This window comes from Podarcis raffonei, chromosome 15 (genome assembly GCF_027172205.1).
Source record: "Podarcis raffonei isolate rPodRaf1 chromosome 15, rPodRaf1.pri, whole genome shotgun sequence".
NCBI classification, from domain to species: domain Eukaryota; kingdom Metazoa; phylum Chordata; class Lepidosauria; order Squamata; family Lacertidae; genus Podarcis; species Podarcis raffonei.
The window spans coordinates 39,814,461-39,828,057 of record NC_070616.1 but is presented as its reverse complement, the minus strand read 5'-3'; the positions used below and the strand labels follow the sequence as shown (position 1 = coordinate 39,828,057).

The following is a 13,597-nucleotide window of genomic DNA, read 5'->3' as shown; positions in this document are numbered from 1 at the left end:
AAAATGTGTCTCTGGGTTATTTGTGGGGCATAGGAATTCGTTCATCCCCCCAAAAAAATAGTCCGGCCCCACACAAGGTCTGAGGGACAGTGGACCGGCCCCCTGCTGAAAAAGCTTGCTGACCCCTGACAACCAGCGACTCAGTAGAATATATGCCTGCATTCAATGTGTGTGCTTTCAATATTTAAGATGCAGATCAGGTATATAAGATTATTAAGTTGTGGCCCATAGCTTGTTTCAGTTACTGTGTCTCAGTGTCTTTATTCTGTGAAAGTGGGGCCAAGATTACAGTCAGCCTGAATCTTCAAAGATTCTGAAGGCTTCTCCTAAATGACCAAGCTGACTTTGTTGTGGCAAGAAGAAGAAACTGCCTGTGATCATTTCTCGAGGCTCGTTTGTCTGAAAATAATTCTACAAGACAAAGATATAGGCTTCCCCAAATTAAACCATAAACCATGAGCAGATTTATAGAATTTTTCCTTATTAGCTTTGAAAAACTACTGTGTTCCCCCCCGCCCCAGGGGATGAAGGGGCAGGGGGAGAGAATACATTTTTTAAAGACCAGAAAAGAAAGCAATCGACAATGTGCCATTTGTTCATTTTCAGCAAATATTAACATGGAAGACAATTTTCTGTCTGTCACGAGTGCTTTAATTTTTACTAAGATGAATGTTTTAAGCAGCAGACAATAATTAAATCATCTTCTCTTTCAGAAGAAGCCTCATATTCTCAATGTGTGTTTTCAGCATTTTGTAAATCATCTAATGATTTTCTGCTCGTTTAAATATTGCTTCCCCATACCAAACTGATTAGCTAATGTGAAATGTACAGGACAGACGTTAGTTTCAGAAAGGCACCAAGTTCCTAAATCAGCTAAAGATTTCCTGCTACTGCTTATATTACGATTCCTGCGAAGCTGATTAGGAAAATGCAGAACATGCTGGGATATTCCCCCCCACACCATTTCCTCAGGGTTACCTTCAATATATTCAAAATGAATTCTACTGTAAAAAAAAAGGCAGCATTTAAATCACAGGAAGTGCAGAGCGAACAAATTTTTCCCCAGGCAAATATCCAGCCAATCAATCTTAAAAGGAAACTGGGGGCAAATCCTGACTCTGATATAGGTGCTGGGAGGCATTTTGCAGGTGTGCAAGTTCTTGCACTATTGGAAATTAACTATCTCAGTTCCCGATTAATGTCCAAAGACACTGTGAATGAGAGAAGGAATTTTATTATCTCTATCCTTAAGCTTGGAGTCAGGGTAGGCTGTTCATCTGCATAAATAATACACTCTTTTAAATTGAATCTACCTGAAGTACATTCCAGTTAGGAGAGTGTCTGCCAGGTGCGTTGCTGGTCTCCTGGGTTTATCTACAAACTCATTTCATACATAGCACAGACCAGCTGTTACACGATAGGGGCTTTTGCCTTTGGGGGAAAATAATGTTTGTGATGATCTCTAGAGCCCCTAAGAGGTTTGGATTCTGCAGCCTCTTTTCAAGGCACAGGGATTGATTGGTTTTCAGTCAGATGCTGGCTTAATGAAAAGTAAAAGGATTCAGTAATAGAGCAACTGCTTTTGCAAGCAAAGGATCACATCGCCCAGGCCTAGACTGGACCTGTACCAGTACATCACCCAGGACTGGTATGAGGGCCAGAACACGATGGCGGCTTCACCCGGCAGTATATTGAAAGTGAAACCACCACCACTCCTGAATCCCTTTGCAACCAGCTTGATGGCAAAGAAACTCAGGAGCGGCGACGGTTTCACCCACAATATACTGCTATCTGGTGAGGCCGCCATCATGCTCTGGCCCTCAGACTGCAGAGGGAGAAACAAGCGGCTTCGGAGAGGCACTAGGTGCCAATGAAGCTTGCTCCTTCCTCGGCTGCCTGCACGGGCAGGCAGCTTCCTTAAACTGCTCCACTGAGGGGCATGGCAGGGTGGGCACTTTGTTAAATTGCTCCGCTGAGGCCATGCACCCCTCAGCAGAGCAGTTTAGAAGAAGAAGAAGGAGGAGGAGGAGGAGGAGGAGGAGGAGGAGGAGGAGGAGAGTTTGGATTTGATATCCCACTTTATCACTACCCTAAGGAGTCTCAAAGCGGCTAACAATCTCCTTTCCCTTCCTCCCCCCCAACAAACACTCTGTGAGGTGAGTGGGGCTGAGAGACTTCAGAGAAGTGTGACTGGCCCAAGGTCACCCAGCAGCTGCATGTGGAGGAGCGGGGAAGCAAACCCAGTTCACCAGATTATGAGTCCACCGCTCTTAACCACTACACCACACTGGCTCACCAGAAGCCTGTGTGAAGGTGGAGAGAGAGCCCTGCTGACAGAGCCTGACAGGCTTGGTCTGCAGGACTGCCTCTACCTTCGCTGAAGCGGGAGAGCTGCCTCTTCTGCCCTGCATCTGGCAGCAGGAACAAGTTGCCTCATCCCTGGCCCTGTGAGGTGCCGCAGTAAAACCGCCTCAGCTCCCCCAGTCAGAGTGGCAGCGGTATCGCCAACGCAGCTCGTTCCTACTTTTCAGCATTGTGATGTACCGCCAAACCGCGATGTCAAAAACCTGACATCGCCCCACTCAAGTCCAGTCCCCAATGTCTCCAGGTAGGACTGGAAGAGACCTGTGTCTGAAATCCTGGAAAGCTTCCACCTGTCCGTGTAGATTAGGCATGGCCAAACTTGGCCCTCCAGATGTTTTGGGACTACAACTCCCATCATCCCTAGCTAACAGGACCAGTGGTCAGGGATGATGGGAATTGTAGTCCCAAAACATCTGGAGGGCCAAGTTTAGCCATGCCTGGTGGAGACAATACTGAGCTAGATGGACCAAAGTCTGCTTCCTATGTTTTTATGTGCTATCAAAATGTGATTGCACATGTTGGCAGGATCCCTAAGAAGGGGGAATGACAACTTAAAATGATAGAATATGCAGAGTTAGCAGGCCTAACTAGCAGTATAAGAGAGCAACAAGGTCAAGTATAGAAAGAGTGGAATTTTTTGGTGGAATATTTGGAAAATAGCTGTAAACAAGAGAAAACGCTAGCAGGATTAAGGTAAATTCAACAGTATAATAATGTATAATAAAGAAATATGAATGGGGAGAAATTGAACTAAATGGTTCTATCAGAATGAGCAGAAATTATGGGGAAAATAAAAGAACCATGGAAGGGAAAGAAGCAGAGTCGATGAATGTATTATTACAATGGAGGATATTTAATGATGGAAATGCATATTTGGATTGCACATGCTTTGCATGTAGAGCACCCCATGTTCAATCACCAGCTGCACCAGAAAATAATCTTCCCTCATATAATGCATTTTAATGTTAACTTATCTAATATAAGCATTGTTTTTCACTTTCTCTCCTAAAATATGCATTTTTATGTTTTGGGTTGGATATTTCAGAGGATAGCTGTGATATGTGCACCGTACAAGTTAGGTAGGTTTGCACTGAAATGCAAAGTGATCAGAATTTCTGCCCCATCGGTAGCAGTAGGGATTAATTTGGTGGTGTTTGGACCTTGTTCATAATGGGACGATGTTTCAAAATTATTAATTCCAAATTGCTAAGCATTGTTTGATATTTTAAAAGCCACAATGCTCTTCTTAACATGAGGGTGGTGGTGGAGAATGTTTCTGTGTTTTGTATCGGATTTTGCCCATTATATCACCAAGTTTTCTTTTCAACATTTGTTATGGCATGAAGAAATATCATCCAATTTGCATAATGAGCTGCTGCACACAAATGGTTTGTGTCTTGGAGCAAATTAAAGATTATTTCATGCAGTGACCATAAACTGACCTGTAGTTTCTCCCTCCTGCCCACCACAGCAGGGTATTCCGTCCTGTTAACTGGCTCCAGATGGATGCCCGAGCAGAGGCTGAAGGGAAGGCTGGTTTCTAACACCAATAATGTCAAGAGTTATTTTCAGGATCAGAGACCATTTGTCCTGTCTAGATTTATGTAGGTTATTTCCCAAGAAAATATCAAAGGCATCTGTTCGCCATGGTTCAAGGACCAGGGAGCTGGCTTGGTGATGTTGCAATATTTTAACATGCCAAAGTGTAAAAGGAATGGCTCTAAAGATTCTGTGCCCAGGGCAGCCCAGCACTTCTCCCCACCCACCTGGCATCAGAAGTTGCCATGTTTAGAAAGGCACTCAGAAACCTGTTGTATTTTTGATGGCACACTTTTTAAAACACATGATGCTCTTTTCGGCTCATAGCAAAAGGAATAATGAGCATATGTACAAACCATTGCATGTCATTTTAACTCTTGTTCTTTTGGAATAACATTTTGGCAGACTAAGGGTGCAGTCCTAAACCTGGGCACTTCTTAGTCAATGGGATGTCATGGAGCAATGGCATCACTGCCACAACCAAGCATGCCAACTGAAAGAATGGGGCAGCAGGAAGATTGCTGAATCAACCTGCAGCTGGCACAGTGATCGGGCATGGATTAGGCCTAATCTCAGCACATGATGGCAGTGGGATTGTCTTGAAATCCAATATATTCAACCCCAATTCAATATATTCAACCCCTCCTGACCATAGCTGTCAACTTTTCCCTTTTCTTGCGAAGAATCCTATTCGGAATAAGGGAATTTCCCTTTTAAAAAAGGGAAACGTTGACAGCTATGCTCCCGACCCTCAAAATTCACTTTTTGGGGCGCTAGCTGCTATCTTTTGGTAGGGGGCATTTGCAGGTGGCACTTCCACCAGCATCTTTGTAGGCAGAAGGTAGAGTGAGCTTTCTAAATTGTTGTTGTTTGCTTTGTGGAGCAAACAGAACTAGGGGGAGGCCAGTCAGATTTTACTTTGGTACTTTAAATTATGGGTTAAAATCAGTCTGTTTTGTACCTGCACTTTACTCACCACTTAGCCTTCCTTGCTCATACAGTGGTTTACACAACTTTGAATAACAAAGGGTTCAGCTACATAAATGCATCAGTGGTTATGTGATTTCATTTGCTTCAGATTCTTTATGCTCCCCTTGTAAGCAAAGAGAGCAAAGGGTCAAAGTCACAGCAGTCTAGAGAGGCGACGAAACAGAGATGAGGAAGGAAGGAAAGAAGGTGAGGGAAATACACTCAACAGATTCAGTGTCTGGTTGAGACTGTCAAAACATTATTTTCCCTTCATGAAAGAGTTCAAATGGCAGTCAACTCTCCCTCCCCGCCACAGCACTAAACTTGATGTCTAGAGAAACAAGGGGATTGTAATGCCCTGGGCATCAATTTCGGAAAGGACAAATTAGTCAGTTTGGGATTTTCTTAGGTGTTCATGTCTCCAGTAAAAATTATCTAATTAGGCTGCCTTTCAAGATCATAAATTGAGTTCAAATTTCTGCAGCAATTTCTGATTTTTATTTTTTAAAGTCATTAAAATTGTGAGCAGGTTGGAGCAGATTTCTCCACATAATCACAATTTTGTGTGCAGTTTGGATTACTACAAAAAAAATTTCAACCCAATTTCCTCTCAGATAATGCTTCTTGCACGTTATTTTCATTCATAACATGAGGGAGGTTCACCTGGCATCTTTGTTACATATCTTTAGGTGACAGGTAAAAAGATTCCTCTTCTCCCAGACCTTTGGCTAATTAAACAATCTATTGCCTTTTAAACTGTGTGAGTGTTTGGGGGTATTGTTTTTGCTTGTTACCATGGTATGTATCTTTGTGTTTTTATACTGTAAACTGCCCTGGGATCCTTGGATGAAGGGCAGAATAGAAATTAATAATAATAAAAAGAATAAAAATCAAAATAATGCTTTTGATGCACACTTTCCATGTATGCATTTTTTGTAAACATCGTCTGGTTGGAGAACTGATCCACAAAATTCAGAAATGTGCAAATTTTGAAGGGTACTTTGTGTATTGGTTGAAGAAGCACAGATTCTGTAGTTTCTAATTTACAGAATCAAAGGGGGGGTGGGATTAAGGACTCACAGTCAGAAAGAGAGTTTGCTGAAGCACCGCTACACCTCTGTTTTCTTGTTGGTACAGTCTGAGCCTCGCATAAGACATTGCCTTGGATGTGATCAGCACTTACTTAATAAGAGGTATGAACTTTCACATGCTTCATGGTTCTCTCCACCAGGACAGTTCCTGTAGCTATTTACCCCTGTTATTGCAGTTATTTGCACTGGTAAATGTGCAGATTTTACTTTTAGTGGAAGGGTGCACTCTTATGCTGACTTCTTTGGGATGAATCTTCTCTGCTTTTCTTTGGAGCACATCAGCGAGGCCGAGAATGGGGTCCTGTCATCTGGGCAGCCCAGGAACTCCATACCCTCTGCCCAGGCTTGTGCCCCCGTTCTCATCCCCTGTGCACTCCCTAATTCCCCCAACCCTCAGGTGCAGATTTGGGGAGGGGGCATGGGGGGAAGATGGGGGGAAGTTCCACTGCACAAGTGTAAATACTAGTGGCTAATGGAGCTTTGGCATTGGTTACTGCCTTTAGCGTTTCCAAGTCCATGAGACTAGTCACAAACACCTCTGAAGGATTCTTTTTTGTTTATTGTTTTTAAGCTTAAGGGAACTGTGGATGAGCACCAGAAATTTATGCTACTTTGGGGGGGAAAGGGAGCTGTGCAATCAAGTGTTCTCCAGTAATAATTGTTTCACCAATTTGAATCTAGCTGTGGAGAGGTTCATCAATCACTACTGCTTTGCCCTTTTGAAATCCATTTCTTAAATGTCATTAGTGGGTTCCCAAGTGCATCCTCCCATCTTCTGTTTTTCCCACCCTCAGGTCACAAGATGATGGTCACATTATTATTATTGTTAGGAGTTGGAATTCAACAGCAGAGGAAGGGCCTCAATATTTCACATCCTTGATCTATGTGATGCTGGGGGGTTTTGCATGCTAATGTGTACAAATTCAATAGCTCTTTTCGGTGGAAAATAAATTTTAAATAGAAGCACTGAATAAAAACATTATTTACAACATCTGAAGGGTCACAAGTTCCCTCCTCTATAATTTAGGCACCACAATACACCAGCTGCCAAGGCATGTAACGATATTCATTAAAATAAGTGCTGTATCCATTCCGCTGCAGTTCAGTTTCCATCAAATACTACATTATTCACCCTGATGTCTGCTTTTCAATGTAAGTTGCATAACTTACATTCATTTCAAAGGGAACACCCTAAACTATTTTTAAATGTGATGAAATTTGTATCATTTGTGGGCTTAAAAAACAACATCAAGTTCCTGACCACAGATGAACAAATGATCTTCAGCAATTTCCACATCATTTTCTGTTTCCATTGGAATTCTCCAATATCTATAATAATCATTCTGCTATTAGTCATTTCAAACTAAATTGCTTCCTCAGTGGTGGTACCCCAGTTAATAAATTTCATTCCTTTGGAAATCTGATTATCACCCATGTGGTTTGTTTTATCCAGGTGACATCTTAAAATCTGTATTTATATACAGGCCTTTGGCACATAGCTGGGGACAGGCAGAGGAGAATTTTATATCCTAACCAATGGCTGAAAGCTACATTTTTTATTATATATTGGTTTTGACTATTGTTTTATTTCAGTTTTCTATGTTCGATCAATACTAGCCTCCTTTTTTGGAGGACGGGCGGGATCTAACAAGTAATTTAATTACTTAATTGATAAACTTCAGTTACCACCTAATACAATAAGTCTGAATGCAGTGTAAAAACTGCACATTTTTTGCATGTGTAAAAGCACATTGGGATGCGGGTGGCGCTGTGGGTTAAACCACAGAGCCTAGGACTTGCCGATCAGAAGGTCGGCAGTTCAAATCCCTGCAATGGGGTGAGCTCCCATTGCTCGGTCCCTGCTCCTGCCAACCTAGCAGTTCGAAAGCATGTCAAAGTGCAAGTAGATAAATAGGTACTGCTCTGGCGGGAAGGTAAACGGCGTTTCCGTGCGCTGCTCTGGTTTGCCAGAAGCGGCTTAGTCCTGCTGGCCACATGACCCGGAAGCTGTCTGCGGAGAAACACCGGCTGCCTTGGCCCATAGAGCGAGATGACCGCGCAACCCCAGAGTCATCCGCAACTGGACCTAACGGTCAGGGGTCCCTTTACCTTTAAATCACATTAGCCAATCTAATGAGGGCTGCATTAGGCCACACCCTTCAGTGAAGAGATACATATGTTACAACCAGGTACCTCTGAAATTCATACTTCAGAATAAATGGTACAATATCGACAATACAGGGCAATTCTCCCAAGAGCAAAGAAACAAAAGATGCTTTAGTCCATTCATCAAAAAGCAGATGGGCTTCAGACACCTTGTATCTTTTCCCCATAGGACCTTACACAAGAGTCAGGTTAACATTTAGTGACATTTCAGAATGATTCAGAGCTACTGTTTTGATGTACAGGACTTTGCTAGGCAGGTGATGTTTAATGCATATCCTCCTAGGCAGGAGAGGAGGGGAGGGGGAACCACACTGATATTGACTAAAATCACATAATACAAGAACAATACAATTACAAGTTCCCTGATCCAGGGAGAGCAAATCCAACATGCAGCTGGGCTCAAGGTTTCCAGATGAGAATTTTGTATTGAAAATATTTGAGGGTGAAGCAAAACCGGAGGCTCATTCCAAGAGCGGAGGGGCTAATAAAAGTCTCAAAGTGTTTTTTTTTGGGGGGGGCTCAGATCTAGTGTCCAAATGTAGCCCCATGGGCCTCTCAGGACTTTTCTCCTCCCAAAGCCACACCTCTTAAATACATCTGCTTTGTACCTTCCTCCAGTTCTTTTGTCTGACTGGAATTTCTCATTGACTGTAATAATTACTCTGTCTTGCCTGGATGGAGAGTTGTGTATGTAAAAACCTCTGACCTCTGGGTGGTTGGACCATAGACTACTGTTCCTGAGTAGCATGGTGGGTTCCTTCTGCCCCACCCGCTGCTGGTATGTGGGTGCTGGGAAAATTGACCATGAGAGAGGACAGCCCTTGGTCTGAAGAGCCACAGTGCCAATGGTTCCCAAGGCAGCCACTTATGCATTGCCAAAAAGGAACAAAGCAAAGAGGGAACTTGGTATCTGCATATAATGTTTAAGGGCTACTGCATATGTGCAGGTGCAAATTTAGAAATGATGCCTGGAATTTAAATAAAAATGTAATATACCTCACCTCTGAGGGACCAAGACTGTGGCCTAGGTAATCTGCGTTCCTGCTCAGTCTGCTGGCCACTTGTTAACTGCTGAGGAGCACCTTCAAGGCCCTGCTCTCCCTTCTGATGTTAAATTGATCTTAAAACTGGACTTGTTTCAGATAGCCCTTCACACACAGAACCAGGTTTTGATTGCAAGCAGCACAATATCAGCAAGATTCCCGTTTGTGCTGTTTTAACCAAAGTGTATATGTGCTGGTGCACAAAGATAACTTAAGCAGGGGACGGGGCTGGAAACTGAATCAAATCTCATGTATGCAGCAGTCTGGAAAAACTAAAAACTAAAACAAGAATAGAAATAGGGGAAGCAGCTATTCAGATGAGGAAAAGTTTGTAACCAACCCCTGACCAAGTGATGGCCCAGTATCCTCTGAAACATTGCAAGGGAGTACTGCTCATGACAGCAATCACTGGCTGCAGACTAAATTTCATCATCTTAACCAGGTTTGCAATAGCTCAGACAGACATTTAGTTTCTCTTTGCCATCACACCAAAGAAACATCGAGGCAATAACTTTAGAAGCAGACTGTATTTATTAAATAGAACAAATCAGAGGATCTGCAACAAACCGATTTAAACATATTTTACTAAATTAAATTTATCTAGGCAGGTGATTTGCAGCAAATGGGGAAAATTATATGTCCTGGACATTTTCACAGCCACTTACTGTGGCCACATGGCAAGGATTAGAAGACATTTCTCTCCCTGCAGCATGCACTTTATGTGTGAATCCGGCAGGCACACAATGAACTTGCCCTGGTGTGCCTGCTAGGCCCCCAAACAAATAATGTTTCTAGTATTCAATTAGCAATTCCTTAAAACTTCTCACCTGCCCAGACTAAATGCCAAATGAGTCAAATAATAAACAATACCACTCCAGCCACAAACAACACTCAACAGTGTGAAGTAGGCTACAAAGAGAAGTCCCAAACCCAAAATCCTACTCAACTGTAAATAAAGTGACTATCGAAGCACACACTATAGGGAGGAAGGACAGGTGCCAAACAAAGGAAGAGTGAGGGACAGAGACAGCTTAAGTAGCCTGGCATCCATCTCTTCCCTCATTGGCTAATTGGCGTCCTTGCGCCACAGCATGCTCCACCCCAGACCAAACCGCCTCTCCTCTTCTTGTAGGCGTGGAGTGTGTGGTAAATTCACGCTCCACTCATAGAATCATAGAATCATAGAGTTGGAAGAGACCACAAGGGCCATTAAGTCCAACCCCCTGCCAAGCAGGAAACACCATCAGAGCACTCCTGACATATGGTTGTCAAGCCTCTGCTTAAAGACCTCCAAAGAAGGAGACTCCACCACACTCCTTGGCAGCAAATTCCACTGTCGAACAGCTCTTACTGTCAGGAAGTTCTTCCTAATGTTTAGGTGGAATCTTCTTTCTTGTAGTTTGGAACCATTGCTCCGTGTCCGCTTCTCTGGAGCAGCAGAAAACAACCTTTCTCCCTCCTCTATGTGACATCCTTTTATATATTTGAACATGGCTATCATATCACCCCTTAACCTCCTCTTCTCCAGGCTAAACATGCCCAGCTCCCTTAGCCGTTCCTCATAAAGCATCGTTTCCAGGCCTTTGACCATTTTGGTTGCCCTCCTCTGGACACGTTCCAGTTTGTCAGTGTCCTTCTTGAACTGTGGTGCCCAGAACTGGACACAGTACTCCAGGTGAGGTCTGACCAGAGCAGAATACAGTGGCACTATTACTTCCCTTGATCTAGATGCTATACTCCTATTGATGCAGCCCAGAATTGCATTGGCTTTTTTAGCTGCCGCGTCACACTGTTGGCTCATGTCAAGTTTGTGGTCAACCAAGACTCCTAGATCCTTTTCACATGTACTGCTCTCAAGCCAGGTGTCACCCATCTTGTATTTGTGCCTCTCATTTTTTTTTGCCCAAGTGCAATACTTTACATTTCTCCCTGTTAAAATTCATCTTGTTTGTTTTGGCCCAGTTCTCTAATCTGTCAAGGTCGTTTTGAAGTGTGATCCTGTCCTCTGGGGTGTTAGCCACCCCTCCCAGTTTGGTGTCATCTGCAAATTTGATTAGGATGCCCTTGAGTCCATCATCCATGTCGTTGATAAAGATGTTGAATAAGACCGGGCCCAAGACAGAACCCTGTGGCACCCCACTAGTCACTCTTCTCCAGGATGAAGAGGAACCATTGATGAGCACCCTTTGGGTTCGGTCAGTCAGCCAGTTACAAATCCACTGAGTGGTAGCATAGTCAAGACCGCATTTTACCACCTTCTTTACAAGAATATCATGGGGCACCTTGTCAAATGCCTTGCTGAAATCAAGGTAGGCTACATCCACTGCGTTCCCTTCATCTACCAGGGTTGTAATTCTGTCAAGAGGGTATATGACATTCCCACGAAAATAGAATTCCAGAATTCAAATGCACATTTTTAAGAGTCACAAAAGGGCTAACCCTGTGCATATGCTCATAACTGACATTTATTGGCTGGAGGAACATGAGGGTTTGTAGGGTGTGTACAGTGAGACCACAGCCATGAATTTTCTTCCAGTTCCGGCACAACCGCCATTAGTATGGAAATGAAAATCCCACGATCACTCTCTAAAAGCGGTGACATATGATCAAAGGTGCAGACAATCTGCTACAAATTCACCTTTAAAAACCTTGGCTCAAACAGCAACTATATCACTGGTAAGTGCAGAAAGCCCCTTTGATCGCACATCTTCCCTTTCTGTTGTATTGTGCAAATCATATTGTGCATACTGACTTGATATTCTTTTGAGCCGAGGGAATTCATTTTGCCTAATCAAGTGGAGAAACCATGGTGATGAATGTATGCACAAGGGAGCAAGATAGAAACAAGCCATTATATTATCTTTAAAATATTAAAGGCTGACCCTGAAGTCAAGGAGAAATATTCATATATGGAATTATCCTGAATCATTTAGTTTTGCTGTCTTTCGTCTTTGCTGTTATTGCAACAAACAAAAGGAAATGGTTCTGAAAATTGACAGTAAAAGCACAACTAATCCTCAAGAATGTTTGCTAGTTGAACTAAATGAGGGAAGTTGTGGGTTGTATGCACGCTCTCTTAAGGTAATCAGGGCTTTGATCTACAGTATGTTGCTTATGTTTATTACAGCAAAAAGATGTGGGGGCAGTCATCCAGGTAAATAACACAAGGTCATCCCAAACATGACCCTCAGGTGGCCTATGAAATAACAATAAGGAATAATAATAATAAAAAAGTGCCTCAGCTATAGAATTAATTCCTACCTTATTCACTGCACAATCATCCATGACAATTCCTTTTTGAAACAGGACTTCTCCGGAGAGCTGAGAAGATAATGGCAAGGAAACAATATACAGCTCTATTATTATTTGTTCAAACTCTGCAGTCCATCTAGGTACAAGACATTCACCATCATTTGCAAATATAATATATAATAAACAATCATTGGCCAAGATCATCATTAGCAAACACCTCACTAGCAGCTCAGCAGTTTTTGTCTCTAGCAAATAAAAACAATTAGTTCTCCTCCCCACCAAGTGCACAAAATGGGTGGTATTTTACTCAGAGCAGACCATCTGAGATTATTGAAATTTAATCATGCTTGTTAAGTCCAGTGGGTCTACTCTGAGTACCACTCATTGAGTTCTTTCCCCTTGCTCTTCCAGCAAACCCAGCCATTACCTTAAATGGGAAACCCAGGTTTGTCTCGCAAGCCAACAAGTTGCCACCATATGTTGTTGGGTTACAACTCCCATCATTCCTTTTCACTGGCCAGTGTAGGTGGGGCTGATGGGAGCTGAAGTGCCATTTTTACTACTGCATCACAGGAAGACCCAGTGGCCTCAAGTCTTCCTCGGTGCAACATCCACAGTCTACTTGTGTTCCAAGATATAGGAGGATAGTGGTAGATTGTGCTGAGAACTTTTGCAAATAATTTTAAATAGTGTCTCTAATTACCAGGGTTCTTTATTCCTTGCACAATGTAAAAGCAATATTCAATGTGATCGATTTTTTTTATGGTAACTGTAGGTGAAAAAAATATGAACTATTAGGCACAGGGATGGGTAAGTATGTCAATTTCTAATCCTTTTCACTTACACTTATTTAAACATATTTTTCTGTTCCATTCCCCTCATTAATCCGAGGTGTTTTTTTTTAAAAAAAATACTCTTCCAAATTGTATTTTCTCTCAGAACATGTACTCAAATATGTATTTTGCTATGTTCAAACTGTAAAGAACTATGTTGCAACAATCAAAGAGAAGTGTGAAATCTAGCAGACAGCCAAGTTCTGATCTACGCATTAGATACCATTCAAGTCATTTCATATAGGAATTTGCAAAGATCAAATTCCTTTTTAATTTTTTTAAAGTAAGTTTTACAGAAAAAAATGGCATGTGAAATTGGGGGCCAAATTCAACTATTCAG

At 42.5% G+C, this 13,597-nt stretch overlaps 1 protein-coding gene across 4 annotated transcripts in view; it reads right to left on the bottom strand.

Annotated features, from left to right (window-relative positions):
• Positions 1–13,597, bottom strand: part of LRRTM4 (leucine rich repeat transmembrane neuronal 4) — a 422,603-nt gene that overhangs the window by 200,765 nt on the left and 208,241 nt on the right. For 2 of the 4 annotated variants that reach the window (XR_008327664.1, XM_053366262.1), the window contains exon 3: positions 12,434–12,493. The exons of the other annotated variants lie outside the window; for them this stretch is intronic. Coding sequence is in view for 1 of the 2 variants with exons in the window: in XM_053366262.1 (XP_053222237.1) it covers positions 12,434–12,493 (60 nt within the window). In the remaining variant the exon portion in view is untranslated. The remainder of the gene's footprint in view (positions 1–12,433; positions 12,494–13,597) is intronic. 4 annotated transcript variants of the gene reach the window in all.